This window comes from Alligator sinensis, unplaced genomic scaffold, assembly GCF_000455745.1.
Source record: "Alligator sinensis unplaced genomic scaffold, ASM45574v1 scaffold268_1, whole genome shotgun sequence".
Taxonomy (NCBI): Eukaryota; Metazoa; Chordata; order Crocodylia; family Alligatoridae; genus Alligator; species Alligator sinensis.
The window spans coordinates 2,970,900-2,993,829 of NW_005841853.1; the positions used below are offsets into that span (position 1 = coordinate 2,970,900).

The 22,930-nt window shown below is 46.3% G+C and overlaps 1 protein-coding gene across 1 annotated transcript in view; it reads left to right on the forward strand.

Moving 5' to 3' along the window:
• The first annotated feature begins 2,027 nt into the window (after window positions 1-2,027).
• The window catches only part of ITIH5 (inter-alpha-trypsin inhibitor heavy chain family member 5), a 52,834-nt gene continuing 31,931 nt past the window's right edge, over window positions 2,028-22,930 (forward strand). The window contains 6 exon segments of the mRNA XM_025213184.1: window positions 2,028-2,437; window positions 7,481-7,525; window positions 12,210-12,373; window positions 14,540-14,647; window positions 16,053-16,303; window positions 21,032-21,201. Of these exon segments, the coding sequence (XP_025068969.1) occupies window positions 2,318-2,437; window positions 7,481-7,525; window positions 12,210-12,373; window positions 14,540-14,647; window positions 16,053-16,303; window positions 21,032-21,201 (858 nt within the window). The 5' untranslated portion in view covers window positions 2,028-2,317.

Sequence of the window (22,930 nt, forward strand, 5' to 3'; positions counted from 1 at the left end):
TACCTGCTTCCATACTCCTTACATCACATTGGAAATGAAGCTGTAATGGTGGTCTCTGGGCTGCTTGCCCTGGAGTGAGTCAGAAACCCAGGTCTTGAGGGCGCCCCCCACGGTGTCCTCAAGGGCTCACTCCCAAAGGGAACATATGTGGGGTGAGGTTTGGTCAGTGGAGCTTATTTCAGCAGCTGGACTGTGCTTCCTACCACCATAGTATAGCCATAGGAAAGCTGGGTTCAATTCTCTTCTCTGCCACAAGTCATGAGGCCTTGGGCATGTCACTTAACCTCTCTGGGCTGCAGTGTGGGGGAAGAATACTTTCTTTCTCCTGCTCCTTGCCTGCTTCCATTGTAAATAGCTTTGGGGTGCACAACCTGTCTCTTACTGTGTACAGCACCGAGCATACCGGGCTGGGCCCTTTGCGGGAACCTCTGGGTGCTACTGTGCAATATGTCAAAACTGGGCTCACTCCAGGCAATGTTTTCATCTTATTTTAGACTAATAAACTGCAAGGCTGAAGGCTGTTCAATGCATTTTGAGAGAAATGCCCTGTCCATGCCAGCTGGCACAGGGAACATTTCAGACAGCTGAGAGGTGTGTCAGTTCACAGCTCTCCCTCCTGCAGGGCTCGGCTCTGCCGGGGCCAAGATCAGCTTGGTTTTCCAAGTGACATAAGATTTGGGAAAGGGATGGGATGGGACTGGGAGAGGCTCTTTGCCACCAGCGGAGCAGGAGAGCTGGAAGGAGGGAAGCAGGGCTCTTGTTGCTGAGGGAAGGTTTGGGATTAGCTGTTGCAGGGAGGAAGCAGGGTCTTGGCAGGGTCTGGTGCAGTTCCCAGGGTTGGGGAACTGATGGGAGGTGAGGAAGCTGAGGGGCTATTTCAGAGATGGGCAATTATTTTGGGGAGAGAGCTGCTTACTGAGTTTCGGCAAGTCATCGAGGGCCGCATGACAGGCAGCTCAGGGCAGATTAATATTAATTTTCTAAATTTTTTAGGGGCCCCCCAGGTCGGATAGAATGGCCTGGTGGGCCACATCCAGCCCCCGGGCCGCATTTTGCCCGCCCCTGGGCTAGATTCACTGTATATCTACAAAGCCCATCATTGCAGGCTTAATTTCTAGGCAGTTTGCTGCCTCTTGGCACTCACCGCACTGCATTTGGCCCCCATGTTTCCCTACCCAACATACTTAAACACCAAGGAAGGGGTCCTTAGAGGCCAGCATGTGGAGCAGGGGCTGTCCAAGCTAGCCAGGATAAATGCTGAGGTGGAGGCATGTGTGGGGGTGGTGGTAGTGCCAGTAGCACCCCCAGTATCCCAGTCACCTTGCCCCAATAAAGGTTTAACAGCATCCACAGGCAGGACTGAGAGAGAGCTCTGGCCCTTCCTCCCAGAAACACCCCCCCGCCCCATGTCTGAAGGTGGGAACAGTTACCCCAGCAGTGGGAGAGCTGGGTTCAGATCGTCTCAAACAGATGTGGGTTTTAAACCCTGGTCTCTTTCTTCCTGATCGGGCACTTCAATAGTTAGGCAGAAAGGGGCCCTGGCCGTGCTATGTGCAGGGAGATGTGAACCAGCCCACGGGATCCCACCCTGCAAGTGAGATAGGGCCTAACCCCAGTGGAAGAGAATCACCAGCCAGCCAGGACTGTTAGCAGTTGACTTAGCCCCCAGAGCTTACCAATGGAAACTCGGTGTCAGCAGGTCTAGCAAGCAAGGGGAAGGAAGTTTGCAAAAGCCAGCAGTACCTAAAGGAGCATTTAAAGTGCCTGAGTCCCCTCTATACAGGTAGGTGTTTAGTGCAAGTTCAGAGACAGGTGCACTAGTGCACACCTTGAATGGGGGGCTGTGTGCTGCCCACCTGTGGCAGATGTCCTGCCACCCAAGATAGCTTCTGGAGGTGGTGGAAGAAACCTGTGAACCGAGTGGCTGCGGGAGGCGGAGGAACTCTGAATGGCTCAAGACACAGCTTGCAGCAGCACGAGAGGAGAGCGCAGAGCTGCTAGGGCAGGGCCTGGGCTGAGGTGCAGAAAAACTCAGCAGCATGTGTTCGTTCTGGGGAGTCAAACCTGGCCTCCAGGAGCTGCTTTTGCTCTGTGGTGAAATGCTAGCGAGGAAAGCCCAGTCCTGGCCCAGAGACTGAAAAGGGGCTGGTCCAGAGATGGGGAGGAGGCGAGGGAGGGAGGGTGCAGGCTGAGAGCTCCTGTCAGCTTCTTCTGCAGTCTCTCTCCATCCCAGCCAGCTGCAGGCAACAGCCACGGCACCAAGAGGGGCTTTTCTTCCACTTGCAGGGGGAAGGACCCCCTTGCTGCCCCTCAAACCATGTTTTTCTTGCTGTGGCTTTGCTGCAGCTGCCCAGTCTCCTTTGGGCAGCCCGACTCTGAGATCCTAGCTAGGTATCTGGAAGAGAAGCTGATGCTGGATTATAACTACATTGACCGTGTAAGTTTTAAACAGTAATGATATTTTTTCTTTCTTCTGGCTTGTATCTGTGTTAGTCGGATTCACCGTGGGAGGAAGGGGCTAGTTTAAAGTAACTCTCCTGGGAGCTTTTTGCATTGGTGAACCCAAGTGCTAACAGGTGACAGCAACTCCCAGCACCTTCTTCATGAGTGGTGAAGGTGACACCTCTTTGCAGGTGAACGAAGGCAGTAATAGGGATTTTGTGTTTCCCATTCGTTGCAGCAAATAAACACATATGATCTCGGTGTCAAAACTCTTCCCTTGGGAGTTCCCCTGATTTGCCTTCCCTCCTTTCTAGCTTGTGGTTTCTGTCTTATTATTGATCTAGACTCAGATTGCAGTGATTGTAAGGCAGAGAGCCCTGGTTTTCCTGGTCTATCTGGAAAGCCTCACAAGCTTTATATAGCTTCACAGGTGACCAATAATGTAACCCAGCTGTGTTAATTAAAGTTCAGCTGTTGGTCATATACTGCCCCGTGTATATAGTGTTGCATAGAGCAATAAGAAGCACAGAATATTTCTGCTGATTTTCTTTCCCTTTAATATCACTCAATGAGATATTATTTCCCCTAATATTGTGCGTGAGTACCTTTTCCACCAACTGCACTTAAATCCTTGGGCAAGTCACCTTTTGCAGGTTTTTCAAATGGGTGTTTTCTAAAGCTCTAGATATCCCTCAAGAGACAGGACCATGTTAGATACTTTTATTGGTCCAATAGCTACATCAGCCGGCACTATCCAATCTCCCATGCTCTGTGGCACCAGACCAGTTCAGTCCCTCGATGGGTGAGTTCAAGGGGCAATTTGCTGCGGGAAGTGACACGTATCCAGTAGCTGGCAGTCTGAGCCAGTGAAGTCCCAATGCCCTGTCATGATGGTAGAGGGCACCATGCTAGATGTGGCATCCTCTGCCCTTGAATGCCAGCTCCACCAAGGGTCCCAGCCCGCTGTGTTAACTACAAAACCCATGGCATGGTTTTGCAAGAGTGAGGGAGTTAACTGCTGTCTCCTGGCTGTATTCCAGTTTTTTTTTGAGTAATTCTGACTGTTTAAAATTTGGATACAGTATTTTTCTCCCTGTCCTAAACTCTGGTGCATATGCCTGATGTTAAGCAGTTGCTTCTCACGCTGGTGCTAGATGCAACCATCATAGGGCACTGCTTGCTTTGCAGTTTACAAAGTGCTTTGTAGTTCTTAGAGCCCCAAAATGCTGAACACTTGCACAATGTGGTGGCTGTACTGTTTCATGGCATGGCTTATACTTACATTCTTTTTTGAGGCACCTTTTTGTCTAGGACTGGCAAGAGCATGGTTGCAAATAAGAGGAAGGATAACCCAGTGGTCAGAGTCCTGTGTTGGGACTTAGGAGATTTATTCAATTCCTTGCTTACCCACAGACTTCCTGTGTGACCTTGGTTAGTCACTTAATTTCTGTGGCCTTAAGTTCCCCATAAATAGCACTTTCCTCCCTCCTAAGTGAGTGTCAGTATGTTAAAGACTGAGTTCCTGTAGAAGAAGGGGCTAGAAAGCAAGGAAAGCTTTGCCTCTGAAAGTGCAATTGGTTTGTGAAACACTGAGAAGCCACCAACAGGTCTTAGCATGGCACAGCCCCGATCATGCTACAGCCAGTAAATGATGATACAAATATTTGATATCATTGAGGAGGGGGAAGAAATTCCCTGATGCAGAGTCATTGTATCAGACCTGCAACAGGAGCAGAGAATAGGATCGTAGGGCTGGAAGGGACCTCAAGGCTTATCTGATGGTGGACCCAAGGAAACATCATGCTTCCTCTGTCCTCCCCTATCAATAAATAAATCCACAAAGCTCTAATTTGACAAACTTTTAAGCCTCTGCATAGCAGAGCTAAGTAGCCCTGAGGCTCCTCCTCTGTATAAGATGAAGCACATGCATAGCTCTCTGCAGGGTCATGGCCCGTGTCTTTAAAATGGATTTTGTCCATGGGTGCTGATTGCAAGATTAATCTTTAAAACATCTATTTCTCTCAAAAAAGGGGGAAAGGGACAGAGTCCTCATGACTAATGTTAATCATCTCCAAGTTCTAGTGTTTTCAGTCCTGGCGAAAAAAAGGCACTGAAAGTCTATCTAAGTACAAGGAAGGTAATCATGTCTCACGCTTTAGGGAATAAGCCAGTTACAATGGGGGGTCAGTGCGATACCCCAACCCCAGTTTCCAGCATGGTTTTCTCTGTGAACCTGTGAAGCAGCACCCTCCCCACTCCTGCTTGAAAGCAGAATACAGGGACCCGCTGCTTTCATCTAGCAGAACAAATCTGATCGTTCGATGTCCCTGGGCCGGTCACTGTCGTAAGAAAGAATAGTTAGCAGGTTTCCACATCGCTGTTTTGTTCCTCGATGCATGAAAACAAGTGATGGAGCTACAGGAGGTGACCGTGACATAAGACCCAGGATGCTATAGGAAAGGAGTAAGGGACTCTAGAAGTAAGCAACCAGCAACCAGCCTTTCTGGGACAAATCACAGGTTTTGGAGGACTGCCCGAAATAAACCTTTCATCCGCAATAGGAAAGTTGATCCTGGATTGGTGCCAGGCACAGTCCTGCTGCATCTGCTGCGAGAACATAGCATGGTGCTTCCTACCGCTGTGGGAACGGACTAGACTTGCTTCTGGGTCAGGCGATCGCCGCAGACTTTTTTCTGAACCAGAAGCAGCTCTGCCGCGAGTAGGTGGTACTATACCCAGGCCAGCTGTCCTCAGCTCTGCTTCTCGTCAGAAATGCTAAAAGGCAGAACTAATTAGCTCGGGCACAGTGCTGTGTGGACACAGCCCTGTTGCTTTCCGCTTCAGAGGGAGTCCTGTCCACGGTGTCAAAAGAGGTTGGCTACAATAACTAGAACGGGAGGTGGGGTGCGTAACTTCTGCCGGTTGAGCTCTCTCTATGGACAGATCTATGGGACATCCAAGACAGAGTTCAGGGCTTTGTTCCTTGTAAGTCATTTGCTTCTCCTTATAGCTACAGTGGCAGAGCAAATAGTCAGGTCTGCTCCTGCCCCCAGAGCACATGCTCATTGTTCAACCACTGTCCAAGATGGTTTTTTTTTCTCTGTGCTATTTTTGGCAATGTTATTTAGTATCACAGAGGGCAATTAGGGAAGAATCCATTCTTGTGCTAGAAAGTATGCACCATTTCGGTCTCTCCGAGGGGCGAAGCAGGATGTGTTTGCTTTGTGTGGGTGTTCTGCAGTGGAGTGAGTTGCCCCCAGGAATGGTATCTCGCACATCTATGAAATCATGGGAGTTTGGGCTGTGACTGAAGGCTTTATTTATCTATGGGAGAGGTACAGGATGCCTGGCAGCAGTACAAACTTCCCCAACTGTGACCTGAAGAGGCAACCTCTTGGTTGGTAGTTCAATCTCCATAGCCCCTTCAATTCTGGGCTCCTCTGCTAAGACTGAAAACAAAGCTATTGGTTATTGTCGGTTGTACCAGCAATAATTTTTTTCTGAGAAAGAAGCTGTTCACTGGGAGCTGGAGGAGAACACCACAAGCTTTCTGTGTGTGCCACTCCAAAGCTATTAGATGACAGCATCTTTGTATTGCTACCAGGATGGGTTGCATTTGAACCAGAAAGGGAAGACTTTTTTGTCTGATTTCCAATAAGAACGTAGGAATTGCTTTGTTGGATGAAACGAGTGGCCCATCAGGTCCAAAATCTTACCTCTGACTGTGACCGAAGCTACACGCCTCGATAAGGGGGGCTAGAAATCCTACAGCAGGAAATGATGGGATCACTTACCAACATTTTCTAACACTTTTACATAGGTTGGTTCTGAAGCACGAGGATTTATGTCATCCCAGAACTTGTCTCTGGTTTGGTTTGTTTTTTTTAAATCCTCAATCTCAGTGACCCATTTTTCTTGTAAGACCATTTTACAAGATGTTGATCAAAGCAATAGCAGAGCAAATGCTGCGCATGCTAGAACTGGAAACGGTTTAATTTCTTTGCAAGCCTTGATGTAAACAGACATAAAATCATCTCTTTGGCGAGAAAATCTGTTATTTCTATGTAAACTAGCAAGAACAACTTCAGTAAAAATGCCATTGCATTCCTCTGGTATCTGGAATTTCACCAATATTTTAATGAATAAGGTGATTTCTTTGCATTAATCATTTCCTGGTATGCATGGATTTTTGGGGGGTGATCTGAAGTCGTCAAGGGAAAGCAGTTTAATTAAGATCATCCTTGACTCGCTAAAAGAGATGTACATTTTATGGCTTGTTCTTGGCTGCAGATTTCGGATGCAACACCTAACTCACAGGGGCTATTACTACTGGTGGCAGCTGATACAACGGATGTGATTGTGTTGTAACTGTAATGGGTGCTCTGTTTAATCCATCAACCTCCTAGCTGATTGTTAAACAGTTTCATTCCTTGGTCCCCCGTGAGTTAAATGGAAAGCTAGAGCTTCTCAGAATATTTTGTTAATAAGCTTTCGCCTGTAGGCAGAGTCTTGAGGGGCAGATCTTCAGGAGTCATCGATCAGACTTCAAACTGATGCCACCATGGCAGCTGACCCCAGCTAACTGCTTCGAGACTCAGTTTTTCCTGCAATGAAATGGGTATAATACTACTTCTGTAGTTCTTGGCTGTGAAACAGTTTGAGATCCCGAGGTGAATGGTGCCATAGGGTAAAGCCCTCATTCAAGAGGACAGTTGAGAGCACTCAGGTCCCTGCCTTGGCTTGTCCAGACCGAGCACCCCCAGCATTTGAGACCCTGCACTCAGACGCGCAGGCCACACAGCACTGAGCCGGCAAAAGCCAAATTCCATTCCACAGCTTTGATCTGCAGCTCTGTTAATATGTGTGTATTTTTAAGTTTAAATTTAACAAAGGGATCACTTAACCCCGACTGTACAACATCCATCACTAACCGAAGCCTGGATGGGCTCCGCAGCGTAGTTAAACAAACGACAAATCTTCCTTTCAGGAACTTAAAACGGCATGGGCTGAGTTACAATGTTCCCTTAACCCTTTGCAGGTGGCACGCAGAGTCCCAAGACAAGGCAGATTATTGCAGAGGCTGGTATGTATCCTACACTATATTTATTTTTCTACATGGGAGCGAACACTTTGAGTGTGTGGCTTTGGGCACATGTGTGTGGCCCTGAATAAACTTGGTGGTGGTGGACGATGCCGAGCGGAGAGCTGTCTATTTATCCACACAGCAGGCACCACTTGAACAGTAGTACTGAAGTTCCCCCCCGCGCTGCCAATCTTCTCCGGCCCTGATGTGCAGCAGCCATCTCCAGCGTGATCAACCTCCAGCATGCAGAAACCACAAAGCTGACTTAAACACAATAGAATTAAAAAGAAAATAAATGGAGGGCTCCTTTTTATTTGCCTTCTGATTGCTGAGCCTCTAAAGTCGTGGTTTGGAGCTTCCCTCTACTAGATATCTACATTTTTTGAAAAAAAAAGGCATGCCGGCATTTTCCTGAAATCTCTCGCTTTCAGGATCTGAGCCTTTAAAGAAATACACCCCCCCAAAAAGTGAAACTTTCATTACATTCATGTGAATGAACAACTGTGCACCTCTAAGGATGAACCGTTGCTTAGCCTGTGTGTTTTTGGGCTTTGGCTTCTTTGCAGAGATACTTTATTAGGTTATCAACCCTTGCCACGAGCTGCACCTTTTTTGGTTGTGCATGCTTGTCCCTGAGAGCTGGAGGAACTCATTTCACATACTGTTGCTCGCTCAACAGTTGGCAAATGGTAACCACTTTCAGTCTGTTATGACCAGAGATGAATCAGCCACCTGAAAGTCAATGGCTCTCTCCCTCCTATGACCAGTTCCCAGATGAGGCTGTTCCACTTATTACTTTTAATAAGAATCTGACACCAGGTCAAATTCTTTTGATCAAACCAACTGATGAGAGGGAAGAAACAGGAGTAGACTGACTTTATCTTCTGCTCTCTTCATACTTTTGCGGTAGGTGATATAAGCAGGCACGAAATAATCTGTTTGGCAAGAAAATGTAATATCTCGGGACAGCGCAATAACAGGACACCTTGAAAACACATCGCTCTGACCTGCCTAATAGCATTGTGCTAAACTGCTGCTTCTGAGTGAACTTTTGTCAATTATTAAAGAAATGTTTTTTCTTGCTGTCTCTTCTCATCTTCCTAAGGGGTTTTACTAACAATGAGTGGAGAAAACAAAATAGGCAGCCTACACAGCTGTAGGTCAAGGCTTCATGCAATGAGACATTTTTGCAAAAACGCCAGGGAACGCACAAGATTTGCAGACTGGAACATAGGCTAAAAGCCAACTCACAATGTAACAACCTGTTTTGAAACCGTCTGTCCACCAACTGTTTCCATGTTTAATGCAGAAAGCCTGGCACCTTTCATGATTGGGTCGATGAGTCACGAATCCTCCCCTGGATAAGGGCATCATCTGGCAGGGATCTCTGCCATTTGACGAATGAAACCGGAGGAGATGAATGGCTTTTTCAGCTGACCTGAGACATGTAGCTGTTGCAAAACCCATGAATCTATATGTGATTGACCTTGCTGCATTTCAGTCAAGAGCTGTAAGCAACCCCCTGACATTTATAATATTTGGAGGAATTTGTTCTTTCAGATGAAACTCACTGGCTTTGACGGAGTTTTGCTGATGAGTCATTGGGTTGAACCTAAAACTGAAAGTGAAAGTCAGGAATGGGTGCAAATCCAAGAGGTTTGAAACTAAAGAAGCTGCCACACTGGGCATGTCTACATGTGCATTAGTGCGCCTTTCCTAATGTGCATTAAATTTGGTACCTCCCATATGAGGTACTAAATATATGTGCATTAGACTGTGCTACTGCACAGTAGAGCATTTGCATGCTTTCTTAGTGACGCTTAATGCGCAGTAGACTACTGTGTGCATTAGCATAATGCCACCATTTTTCACGTGATGCTTGAATCCACAGTAAAGTAGTCTGCTGAGCACTAAAGTGCATGTGTAGACTTGCCCAGTGTGTGTAAAACTAATTTAATGCTTCAGCCATTTATCCTTTACTTTCAGAGGGTTTTATAGCAAATCACAAGCAAGTCTCTTGCAGGAGTAGCTCAGATAATTAGCTACATTTTGAAATGAGCCCAAACCAAAACTCCAGATCAGAACTTTCTCCACCTTCTAGTTAGAGGTAATGAGAGACTGTTTATTTTGGGGGAGTTCAGTTAGCTGTAACTACTTAACAACACTTAGAAATTCCCCGAGGGAACTGGAATCTGCCCTGGGCTGGTATTAAATACAATTTCCAGTGGCATGCCGTAAGTCTGTAATTAGCCAGATCTAGATTTTAACAGCCATGTCAGCTGGGTTTGTGGTGTTCAATCAGATCAAAACATAGGAGCTGATTCCATCCTCTGCCTTATCTGGGACTGTCACTTACTCTTGGCACATCTTCATGAGACATTTACTGTGGAGTAGACTAGCGCCGCAGTTAATGTCTCAGGGTGTGCGTAGACAAAACGGGGGCCGTAAATTGAAGTGGTGGGTTTTAAAAAACACCACTTCAACTTAGGGCTGATTAAACCCCCGTGTCATGCACACATGCCACTGATTTACCTGCCTCTCTGGCAGGGAGGGGAGGGCGAGCTGCCAGTGGGCAGAGCAGTCTCTGGGCTGGGGAAGGAGGGGACTGGTGCTTCCCTCCATGACAGCTGCATCTCCCCCCAGAGGTGGCACTTGCCCACAGGCACCGAGCTCGGGCAGGCCTGGGTGGCACCGCAGCTGCAGAGGGAAGCACCATGCAGCTCGGGCAGGCAGGCAGGCACCAGGGGAGAAAAAAGGAAAGATCAGGCTCGCTGCTTTTCTTGGGCAGAGCCTGCTCTCCCAGGCTGCTGCCAGGCTGCCTGCAGGGCCGTGCAGCTGCACGGAGCCTGGTGCTTCACTCCACAGCCGTAGGGGCAGCAAGCTAAAACTCCTCGAAGCAGTTTTAGTTTGCTGCGCCCCAAGTCATTTAAGGCGCATTACGCCACCAAATTTCCTATGGCGGCTGGAATTAATGTGCAATACACCACCGAGGTGTGCAAACAATGACACCATTAAAAGCAGTGCAAAAGCATTTAGCCCTCTTTTAAAGTGTTGTGCGCGCATACCTCTCATTTCATCTACATGCGGCCTGGTGTCTACACGTGCAGAGCTATTAGGATGGAGTAAACTAATAAACTCCATAGAAGGGTAGTACTTGTAAATACAAGTACTATCTTGCTGCAGAGTTTTTTACTCTGCAAGTAGCACATGTGTAGATGCTGCCCCAGCTGGCTCGGGCACGGGGATGCTTCATTGTGGGGGCTGCCTGCCAGCTAGTCCCAGACTGAAGCACCCTTGTGCCCCAAGCCAGCCCCTCTGCAGCATGCTGAGCCAGGTCGGAGGAGCCCTGGACTGGCAGGCTGACTCCCAGGGCTCCCTGCCAGCTGGGGCTGCTCCGACCCAGCTCAGCATGCTGCAGTCCTGGGCACATGTTCAAACCGCAGCTGGGAGCAATAGACTTACACCGGAGTTTATTGCTTTGAAGTAATTGCACATGTAGATGTGCTATCTGAGGACCATTTTCTTGATTTCAGTGGGACTGTTACCAGAGAAGATACAGTTCATTATAAGACAGATAGAAACATGACCTACATATGCTAAGCTACTGAGAGTGTTGTGTTTATTTTGGCTTACTAGCAACCAATTTAAGTCTTTAGCAGCTTTCCTCTTTTTAAAGATCTGTCTTTAACCCATTAAGGCAATGTGCCAGAGAAATTTTGCTTGTGGCTGTGTTAGAGTAGCTAATTTCATATAGTCTATCCTATACCAGACTTCTTCCAAGGACATATTAGCCATTAAAAGATTTAGTTACGCAGTTGTCAGCTTCTTTAGTTTCAAATCGCATGGGTTTGCACCCCCCTTGAATTATATTTTGAATTCCAGGTTCATTCTAGGACTTGTGTACAAAAGCATATTCTTCAGAGATGTAAATTGGCCTTCAAGTCTCCATGGCTTCAGCATGGATCATTGGCTTTGGTCCCTGCTGGAAGATGGCCAGAGCACTCTAAAAAGGACATGTTGCTCACTGAGCCTCAGCTGTATGCACGTGTTTTCCACTAAGCCTGGTCAATCCAGCTTTGGAGACCTATGAACAGAACCTCAGTAGGTATAAATCATCCTGATTGTATTGAAGTAAGCGTAGCAATCCAGACCTACACCTGCTGAGGAGTTGATCCTTTAATTGTAATGACTATAAGCTGTATCCTGCGGAGCCCCTATGTTCACTTTTGCATAAAGGTTGTACATTGTAAAAGCAAGACTTTTTTTCTTGGGCTCCCCTCCCATTTGGCCATAAAGAGAGAGGGTAATCACATCCTTCGCAACACCACTCATAATCCCAGATTGAGAACCTAAACTACTGTGTGTCCAGACTTTACAAACCTTTTCTGTACCATGCGTTTCAGCATATTCAGTATTTGTGGACTATGTCCATGTATAAACTTTCCCCATTGATGGAAAATACCATCCTCCCTGGATGATGTTCAAGGAGCATCATTTTGTGACACTCCTGTTCACAGAGGGCACAAAATAGTTCTCGTGCTCTTCAGCCTGTGGGCTTTTATGAGGTTTCTTTGTTTGCACATTGTATTCAAACCTTGGGGTCAGCAGAGAACTGCTCAAGGGAGGGATTGTTTGGCTTCTTCGTGTTAATGTTTCTAACAGACAAACCGTCCAATTTCTACAGGAGACCAGGCCCCGGATGGCCGAATTCACGGTGAAATCCACAATCATTTCTCGCTACGCCTTCACCACTGTTTCCTGTACCATGGTGAACAGCGGATCGGAGGCCAAGGAAGGCGTGTTTGAGATGCAGATCCCCGCTGCTTCCTTTGTCTCCAATTTTACCATGTAGGTTATGCTGAAAGCTGGAGGGGAAAAGGCTTTCCTGGTCAACAAGCACGTTTGCGACTTCAAAGATATTGTCTCATCCTGCAAAAAGATGAGACCTTTCAAAGACTTTTAAATTTTTTTGTGAAAAAGATAGACAACAATCACTCCACACAGCCCAGTAGTTAGGTTGCTCATATAGATGATATGTTTTTCTCTAAATGAGGCAGAGTAGAGACTTGAACTTCAGTCTCGTGCAGCCCATACAAGTATCCTGACCATGAGGCTACTGATTATTCCCGAACAGGGCATTGCCTAGGACAGTAGGATTGGAAGGGGCCTCTTGGGCCATTGGATGCAGTCCTGGGAATTCACAGGCATTCGTTGACCCGAGGACTGCCCAAAATTGCTGCTTCCAGTTGTCATGCACTAAGCTTTGATTTAAAAAATTGGGGCATTTTCCAATGCAAAATGTTTTCTTGGAAAACTCCTGAAGGGTTTTAATTGTGCACCATCTCATCTGATGTGCTATGTGGTAGGCCACCCTACGGATACACCGGAGAGATAACTTTGAAGTGTTTTAGGCTGCTTGAAAACTCTACGTGCTTTGGGTTTTCTGGTGCCAATGCCTAGAAATATGGTGGCAAGGTTGCTCTGAGTAGAGCTGTCAGTCAGGAAAGGTAATTCTATTGCATGGTGATTATGATATTTCAAACTGAGTGCTTTTTGATATATTTTTGATTTGGACCAACGCCTCCCAATTGCAAAATACCCAGAAAAGGGAATGGGGCTGGAACCAGTTGAAGCCCTGGAGTTTGGCACTACGCCACAGGTAGACAGGTGTCAATCCAAACCATGCCTGGGCTCCATTGACCCTCTTTGAAAATATTTTCAAGACATCAACAAAGCAGTTTGGTTGAAAATTGTCCAGACTGCTCTTCTTCCTGGTGGTATAAAACTGGGGTCTCCTCATATCCTTCAGCAGAAACCTCTCTTGGTTGAGCAATAGAGCTAGTAGGACCACATCCTTGGAGCTATGACCACTAAATATATGGAGGGAGGAGTTGGCAGAGCAAACGGGGAACTCTGTGGAGGCAACTAATCCTAAGAACTTGGATTCTGTGACCAAGAAGAGCCTGAGCCAAAATTCATTGAAGTAAATGGAGAATTTCACATTGATTAGAGTAGGCATTGGACATTGCCCATAGAAGGGTCTTGTTAAGTTAGAAGGAAAACAAGTTATGACGTGGGAATTTATAAAGGGTCTGGTAAACTTAATATCTCGGCATTAGGACATGGCAAGACTTGGCTCAGTGCCTTGAGAACAGCGCCTTGCAAACAAACCTGGGCAAAAATACCCCCAAATGGTGATGAAATCCTCCCCCACAAATGTTAAAAAGTAGTTAACCCAAACAGCTAGGCCTTGATGGAGACTCAAAAATGACTTCAGATAAAATCTGGGTTATATCTGTTGAGTGATGCCTGATTCTGATGAAGCTTGGGATGAAAAGCCAGGACTTCCCTCTCCTTCAGCTTCCTTGAAGAGGAGAGCCAGGCATTGATCATGAATTTAGTAGCAGGGACGTTGGAGGGAGGATGTTTATGCCTGGAGCATGTCCAATGGTTAGGAATTCATCTTTTGGGAGGAGATACTGGGTTGAAACTCCCACATAAAAAGGTCATTCTGCTGGCTGTTTTCTCTCTCTCTACTGTATTTTAGAATATCCCATAATATCCCCCAGTTGGTGCTCACTGTCCAGTGTCTCGTTCCCAGAAAGAAGTATTTGGTCAGACAGAAGTCTGCATTCAGTAACCAGGGTTTATGTGGTGCAATGTTGGACTGATAAAACCCCCTGGATAGTTGCCCTTGTACATAGCTTTGCTCTTTACTTTGCATATTGTCACCTTTCTTTATTCCCTTTGGAATGAGCTACTTACCTAGTGCAGCTGGGGTCTGGTAGCTGAGAAGTGTTATGAATAATCCTGGAGTAATTCTAACCTTGGAGCCAGATAGGAAAGTTGTGGTTCAGCGTCTGAGTCGATGTTTCTGTCGCTTGTTCGCCTTTATTGGGGCTGTTCCGTTTGGCCTTCTTCCATGGCCAAGCATTGGCAGGATGAGCCAGCCGCGTGCCTGAATTTGTCTCCGTGACTGTGGATCTGCAAGGCTGATATCTCTGATCTCTTCAGGATTGCTGGGGACAGGACGTATCATGGAGAAGTCACAGGGAAAGAAAAAAAACACAAAGATGAAGGCAAAGAGAAGGACAATAAGCATTCTAGTCCCACGGACAAGGGGTAAGTCTCCGTCCATTTAGTTTGGGGCAACTAAACTAGATGTCTTCCTCTTTACCTTTTTGAGGCTTTAGTTTTAGTTCTTAAATACTAGCTTTCTTGCAAGGGGCTCTGGATGATTAAGCCAATATCTTGGTGAGGGCGATACATATTATCACTTCCCAAGAGAGAGACTGGGAAACTCAGGTGCACAAAGATTAAGTAACTTGACCATGGCCGTAAAATTAGTCACTGACACAGCCAGAAAAAAACTCAATAGGCCTGGTGTGTGATCCGTTGTTCATAGACAGAACAGTCCATGACATGCAGGGGGGAAAAGCATCTTCAGTCTCCTATATGTGCACTCATTTATATGTGCACTCATATGTATACTCATGATTATGCTTTCTCAGCTACATCACTAATATGCTGCTTTCTAGCTTCCTGGGTGATCAAATGTGCCCTTGATGTCTCTATAAGAGATGCATAATATGAGCCAGCAGTGCAGGAATTTCTATAGTCCATCCACTTTAGCATCTCGTATAACCAGAAGATGATGTCCCCGAGGAAGACTATCCAAGCCAATAACACGCCTGCAATTCCCATATAGCATGCAGTGAAAATTTTCCTCCTGACCCTGGCTGCTAATTGGCTTAAGCCTTGATGTTTAAGGGTTGATGATGACCCTTATAATATTTATTTATCTGAGTTCAGGTAACTTCAGATAGTGAGTCCCTGATCCCATTTTTTCTAATACTTGCCAAGTATTATACATTAACAGTGCTCCGTTCTCATGTTAACGCTATGTAGCATTCCCAATAATTTACTTTCATCCTGTTGTGAGGCCTTTTATTTTCTCCTTTTAAATGATAGGGTAGATATATATCAGCCTCTGTCTGGACAATTTATGGCCCCTACTGCCAGAGTATATAAGCGCCTCACTTCACCCTTTATATATACTTATATGTATGTACATAAGTAGCTCACACATCACCCCTTAGGAGATAGGGTAGTGTCATCATCCCTGTTTTATGGATGGGGAACTGAGGCACAGAGGAAATAAGAGCCAGATCCACACAGCTGTGTAGGAGCCTAAATACTGTTGTAGACCTGGGCCTAAGTGATTTAACCAAGGTTGCATAAGAGATATGGAAGAGCAGTGAACTCAGCCTGGGTTTCAGGAGTCCCAAGGAAGTACCTAACTTACCGTACCATCCTTCCTCTTTGTTTCCTCTATAATTCATGTTCCTTTCTAATGAATTTGTCATATCTCCTGTTCCATCTTAATAATCTCAGTCCTTTAAAGCTCCTCTTCTTTTGGAAGCTCCCTGCTTACACATGGTGTTTTACATGGTCATTTATGAGAGGGTGCTAGCTGCTGACATAAAGGACCTGACTTCAATGAAGCTCCTTTGAACTTTCCTTGCAGGGAGAATGGATTCGAGATATTCAGGGCATCTGGCACCATTCCCCGCAAGACCCAGGCTGTCTTCCTGCTGCATTATGAAGAGCTCTTGCAAAGACGTCTGGGGAAGTATGAGTACACAGTCAGCATCCGGCCCCAACAGCTTGTGGGGAGGTTACGAGTGGAGGTGAACATCCTTGAGAGCTCGGGCATCATTTCTCTGGAGGTGCCTCCTCTTCGAAACAGTCGGCAGAGAGGCAATGGGAAAGACATAGGTGAATCGAGATAATATGGCCTACCCTTGTTCTTCTGGTTGTGATTGCATCACTTCTCGTGGCAGAGGTCGGGTGGGTTGTGGTTACTATGAGATTTCCAACCATAACTCTGGCTGGTGGTGGTAACAGCTTAGTAGTCCATTCTCAGTCATTAATCAATGCCCACTCTCAGTAGACCCAGATTCTGTCCTTAATCCGTGGTCAAATATTGCATTAGGCAGTTCCGTTTGGATGAGTCCTAAATCTGAGGTCCAATGGATGGCAGTATCATTTGGATGAGTCCTAAATCTGGACTAATAGATGGCATTAAAGATGGTGGGGCACTTCTCATAAGGGTAGCAGGTAGGAATAGCCCTGGTGGCCTGGCAATGTGGGCAAATTATCCTCTCTGAACCATTATTCTGTAGTATTATTATCACACTCCCCTCAGTGGTGACTGCATTTAAGTGATGTCAGCTCTGTGCACTGTCTGCATTTAGATCCTTTCTCTTCTTGCCACTGGCAGGGTTGTCCCAACTTTGACAAGGCAGTTGTCATAGATTCCTCTCTATGGACTGATACCTTGATGGGGTGGAGAGGCTTGCATGTACCAATGACCCTAAGAACAACACCATCGGGAGTCTTCTACTCCTGGTAGGGCCACCCATGGCCGTAAGGTCAAAGGTGAGGTATCAGATGAAGAGCAACACAACAGAAAGACCTCAGGAGTGGAGCAGGCAGATGCAGGAGGCATACTTCTCAGTGGCTGTGAAGGTGGATGAAGGCTGCAATAGAGGAATAACTTCAGTTTGCCACTGGACACAGGTTTCTCCTCTGCCAAGGTCCATGTGGTTGTTTATGCTCAACGGCCTCCTCACATAAAACAAGTCACGTGCAGGCTTCTCCTACTGGTGCATTTGACCCGTAGGAGCAATCATCCTCTACCATGAGGGATCACCGCTGCCATTGCAGTAATAGATTAGTAATGACCAAGAAGGGTCCAGGTCCATATGAGCTCCAGCAGCTGGAGTTCAGCCTTACTCAGAGATTCGTGGCTTTTGTTGCTTGAAGCTAAAATGCGTGTATGTATTAGAGGGCATGTGGGCCGATAAAGAAAACTTTGAATCCTTTTGAAATTAAGACCTGATCTACAGCCAACTTTGGGCTTTGAAGCAGGCCTTTAATGCCTATGTTCAGCATCTGAGAAGCCGTTTCTCTGGCTCCCTATCTCCTGGGAACTGTTTATTTTAAGTGAATTGTTTTCCCATCCATATGTGCCAAGGCAGGGAGGAAATCCTGCATTTTAGAACATGGGAAATTCCAAGAGGAAAGTCCATGCTTTGCCAAAGCAGTAGACAGCAGGTGTGGTACAAGGGTCTAATGTTGTACCATAAACTGTCCTCATTGGTGGTTTCATGACACACAAGTTATTGTTTCTGTGCAAATTGGCAGCATGAAGCACAGGATGCCTAAAAACTATTGTACGTTAGCAAAAAAAACCAGGCTAGTGGTCAAAGAGGACATGGCCTTGAATTGGGACGTGTGTTTGCAAGGCCAAATTTTTAGCTGGTGTAAATTGATGTAGTTCCAGTGATGTCAGTGGAACGGAGTTGATTTACTCACCGATCTGGCCTAAGACTCTGAATTTGAAGTCAATGGATATACAGTAAAAGAAAGGGTCCAGTCCTTTTCCTACTGAGGACTAGGCCTGAACGTGCCAGCTATTTTATGAGCCTGATTCAAAAACTCTCAAGTTAAGACTTGAGGGGTTGTGGGCTTTGGGTCAAGCCGTCTATGTACGGGCACACGCACTTGTGCCAGCATTTGCTGTCTTTTATGTAGGATTTAATTTTAAATGTTATCTTCCCTTGGGATTCAGCATAGGTGGGAGGAGGAAGAATATCAGGTTTTATCACAGATTACGTGCTTAAATGCTTCTATGCTTTCCCTCAAAGCATGTGGCTCTGATCAAAGCCAGACCTGGGGTAAGGAAGGAGAAACACTGTTGGTCTGTTTTAGCACGGACATTTCTGCATTTAAATGATTTCTGCATTTAGTGTTTCTGTCTCACTGGTAACCTGTGAGCGCTGCTCATTCACTATATGGCAAAGAAAGAATCATGGGCAATATTAACAGCAATGGTCTAGACAGCCAGTTATGCTTTGGCTGCTACATCTATCACCTGGTTAGGCATCAGTCCTGCTACATGTCTCTGATGTGCCTAAGTCAGGGGTGGGCAAAATACGGCCCAGGGGCCGGATGCGGCTCGCCAGGCCTTTCTATCTGGCCTGTGGGGCCCCTAAAAAATTTAGAAAATTAATATTTATCTGCCCCTGGCAGCCCTTGCCAAAACTCAGTAAGCAGCCCTCCGCCCAAAATAATTCCCCACCCCCCGGCCTAAGTGCATGGACATGTGAACGGTTTACTGTGTCCTAAAACAGATTTGCTTTGCTACCCATCCACTGCTCTCTAGCACCTGCCCATATACATGCTCTCACTCCCATGGGAGATGAGCACTAAGCTGCAATAGTTTATTTCTCAATAAAAGAGGGCCAACATACTGCAGTTTTGTTTGCACTTGCTATGGGATAAGAGCATGCATGAAGCGTAGTCAAATCCCCCCCCTTTCATCCCATGATAAGTTGCTTGTCTGGACGCACCCCAACACACATGGTGAGTAACGTTAAGTACCATTCAGGATAGATGAGTAGAAAGGATTTCTGTCTCGCTGTGGAGTGTGCATTGTCTTGCCATTTCCAACGGTGGCAAAAAAAAAAAGTCTGCTTGTGTCCACACAGTATGTAAAGCAGTGAACAGATGTAGACGTGTAGAGAAGAGGGTGTTTTCTGTTAAGGCCGACAAACGGCACCGCTCTCACATTCCTGACATTGCACAAAACTTTGTCTATTGTAGCACAAATAGTGACTGTATTTCTGGCTTTGGGTGAATATCAGGAGCTGCGTCACAAAGGCGAGACTGGATTGCACGCTTCTGGACATGCTGCTGCAGGCTCTGGATTAGGTTTGCTATAGAGAGAGAAGCAATTTGGGGGAGGCAGTCTGGATGGGTCCCTTTGTCGCCTGGATACAGCATAGAGACAAAGTGATGGCAGGGCTCTCTGGCACGTTTCCTTTATAAGCAGCTCTCGGGCAGACAAAGCAGCCAGGCGTTTGTTTTTTTCCAAAAGGAAGCCGCTAGGTAAATGAGTTTTGGCAAATGATCTCGTGGACAGGTGGCTGTTCCTTTTCTGCCCCTGCAATGCAAACAAAACAGTGCAGGGGAAGTAGAAGCCAGAAATCCCTTCCCTTTTAGATGACCTGAAAGCGCAGTCATTTCCAGATGACGTCCAAGCCCAGAATTCCCCGTGCCTTTCTCAGTGAGGGCCTTTCCCTTTCCTGCTCAGCATCTGACTCCCTTTTCTCCCTATGGAGCATGTGGATGATAATGTTTGCTATTTGTGGGCAGCAATCTGGCATAGCAGACCCTTAGCCAGGGTATTTCTGTCCTGTGTTATAGTGTTCAAAACAGCACCGAGGGTGCACTCCCTAGAAACGTCGGTCTGAGCGCTCGGATGGACTCTGCATTCGAGCTCTTCTTCCAGACTGTCTCGAACACTGAGAGAATCTGAATTTGATTTTAGCTTGATCCTTTTTGCCTGGGCCTTTCATTTCATCAGGTCAAGTGAAGACAACTATAGCTGACCAAATTTTCATAGTTTGGCTTTGCAGGCCTGACTTAGCATCTGCATTTGGATTCAGAGGTCCAGTTTGTGCGTTGCCTTTGTCACTAGTTCATTGTGGGCACAAACTAGGTGGCAAGCACTTGGATCATACGGGCTCTTCATTCAGCCATCATCTTAAATGCAATCCTGCACACTTTCCCTCTAGGTTACCTGTTCAAAGTGAGCCCCTGGTGTGTGGGAAACTAAAGTGGCTGCTGCCTAGGATGGATGTGTCATGGACAAAGAGGAGCTTACATCCTTAGTGTGGCATAGAGCCTTTTACTAACATTGAGTAGTGAGGCCTGAGTGCCCCCAAAATCTGGGGAAGTTCAAGACCTCATCTGAACTTAGCCAATCTCCATTTACATAACAAGAGCCTAGATTTCATAGATTTTTCTCAGCTATCCTGAGTGTATCTCAGCTATCCTGAATATCCTGAGTATATCAGAAGCATAAAACCTTCAGTGAAATGCAGCTGCTTTTGTGTGGGACAGAGGGAAGCGATCAACTGGTCCACTCAGGGTCAAGACAGGGAGACACTGTCTCTTAGAAAAAGTGGGGAGAGGTCTTTAACAACCCCACAGGGAAGACCCCAATCTTCAGGTTTAAGGGCACCTCCAAAACTAATAGCGAGGTTACGGAGTTCAGCCAGGCTTTTGCAGCCCTTATAAAGTTTTAGTGTCACTTAGAGGTGTGGAGGAAAAGGTCGTTCTTATTATTATGTCACAGCGCCTTCGTGCCATCTCATAATGCTTTATGTCAGGGGTGGGCAAATGCAGCCCGGGGGCCAGATGCGGCCCGCCAGGCCATTCTCTCCGGCCTGTGGGGCCCCGAAAAAATTTAGAAAATGAATATTTATCTGCCCCTGGCTGCCTATCATGCGGCCCTCCATGGCTTGCCAAAACTCAGTAAGTGGCCCTCCGCCCAAAATAATTGCCCGCCCCTGCTCTACGTGCTGTACTGCGATGTGGGGAATGTGTAAGAAATACATAGAAATGTTGTAATGTTTTTGCTTGCCTTCCCTCCAGAGGACAGCTCTCCGCCTCCTTCTACCACTGTGGGACAGACAAAAACTTTAGCTAAAGTGACCTTCACACCTAACGTTGTACAACAAGCCAAGATTGCCCGGAATGGCATTTTGGGGGATTTTATCATTAGATATGACGTCAACAGGGAGCTGAGTATTGGGGATGTTCAGGTACAGTATGCATACCTGGTCTTTCTCACGCTACTGGCTATGCCAGAGGCAACCCATATTTCCTGGAAAATTTGCCCCCAGTAAGGGCCACGGTTGCATGAAGAAGTGAAAAGCCACCCCTTATATAAGATAGCCTCTTGCAGCCGATGTCATGGGACCAACCTCCACCCAAAAAACATCAATCAACCCCCAAAGCACAAGAGTTGCTTAAACATTTCCAGATTGTATTTTTATAACATAATTTGGATTCTTTGGGGTTTTTTGCCTGCTGGTTTCTAACTTTTAGTGCCTGTTTGCTTCAGGCTTTCAAGCTTTCCTCAATGCCAATCAGAGCTCAAAACCTGCTCTTGAAAACGAAATGAAAACTGAGATGCTGATGTGATCTGCTTCCCTACAGCAAGGGTAATCGGAGTGTATCTACTGCGTCTCCAGCCAGGCTAGGGAATGTTGCCATGAAAACAGACCTTGTCCCCCCACTCCTGCTCTGCGCCTGCCAAAGCAAAGCGATGCCCCTACCATGCGAGCAGCGTTGGGTACATTTCAAACAACAGCATTTTTGTTCACTGTTTGGAGCATGAAAAGCAGGAGCAAGTGGATGAGGTGTGTTTTCACAGTGGTGCTACTTAGCATGGCCAAGGGCAAGCATGGACATACCTTTAATATTGCAAGGCTTAGTGATTCAGTCATTAGAACCGGCAATATTGCCACCCATTAAACAGAATACTGCGCATGGAGGCATCTACTCCTTAAATGAAAAATACCATTTTATCCTGAGGTACAAGTCATGATTGCATGTTACATGCTGGGATTTTTAGTCTGGTATGACCACACCTCTATATTCAAGATGGGGGCAGTCATTATACAACTTTGCAGACTTCTTGTTGGCTGCTCTGGTGATAGAATACGTTTTTCACGTGCCAGTGCTATGAAGAAATGACACATGGGACCTCTCGTGGTTCCATCAAAGCTATTGCTGCATTAAAAATAGTTTCCTATGGGGAACTAGCTAAATCCTACATAAAAATAGTTAGGACTCAGATCCCACACATGCACCTTGTCTTTTAAAGATTTGCAGGAGAGGCGGCACTGGAGAAATTATAGGTAAGAAAATAGTAGAAGCAGCCACTCTTCCCACACACCCAGCACTTTGAACAAAAGCTTGATTGAAGCTGTTAGAAAATGACAGATTTTGCCCCTTACTGAACAACGGGTAGCTTGCCTCGGTAACTCTAAACAGGTGAACAAAGAACAAAAAGCCGCCTTTTTAGCTGCACCGGCCTGTCCTACCAGCTGAAATTCACCCCTGCTTGAAGACACGCTTGAATCCTGATCATTTCAATAGGACTCAAGGGGCCACAAGACCTATGTATAATTCCTCTACCAAAGGCGCAACTTCCCACTTCATTGTGGTCACACACATAAGTGTGCGTGATTTTTAAAAAAATGCTTTTGCACTGTTTAGCATGATGCAGACTCAGGGGTGTGCTTTGTCCTCTGCTTGAAATTCATGCCCAAGACTTCTTCCTCCTTCTCCTTTCTGGCTCCCCAAGTCTCCGGTCTGTAGAGATGAGCATGTGCAGGCTGCTGCCACCACTCATCTTCTCACCAGTGAAACGTGATAACACCTGCCCCCGCTTCGGTCATTACCATTCATTCAGGACCCCATTTGAAGGTTTGCATCTTTATCATCTAAACCAAGGGGGCCAAACTCATCTCGTGGCCTGGATCT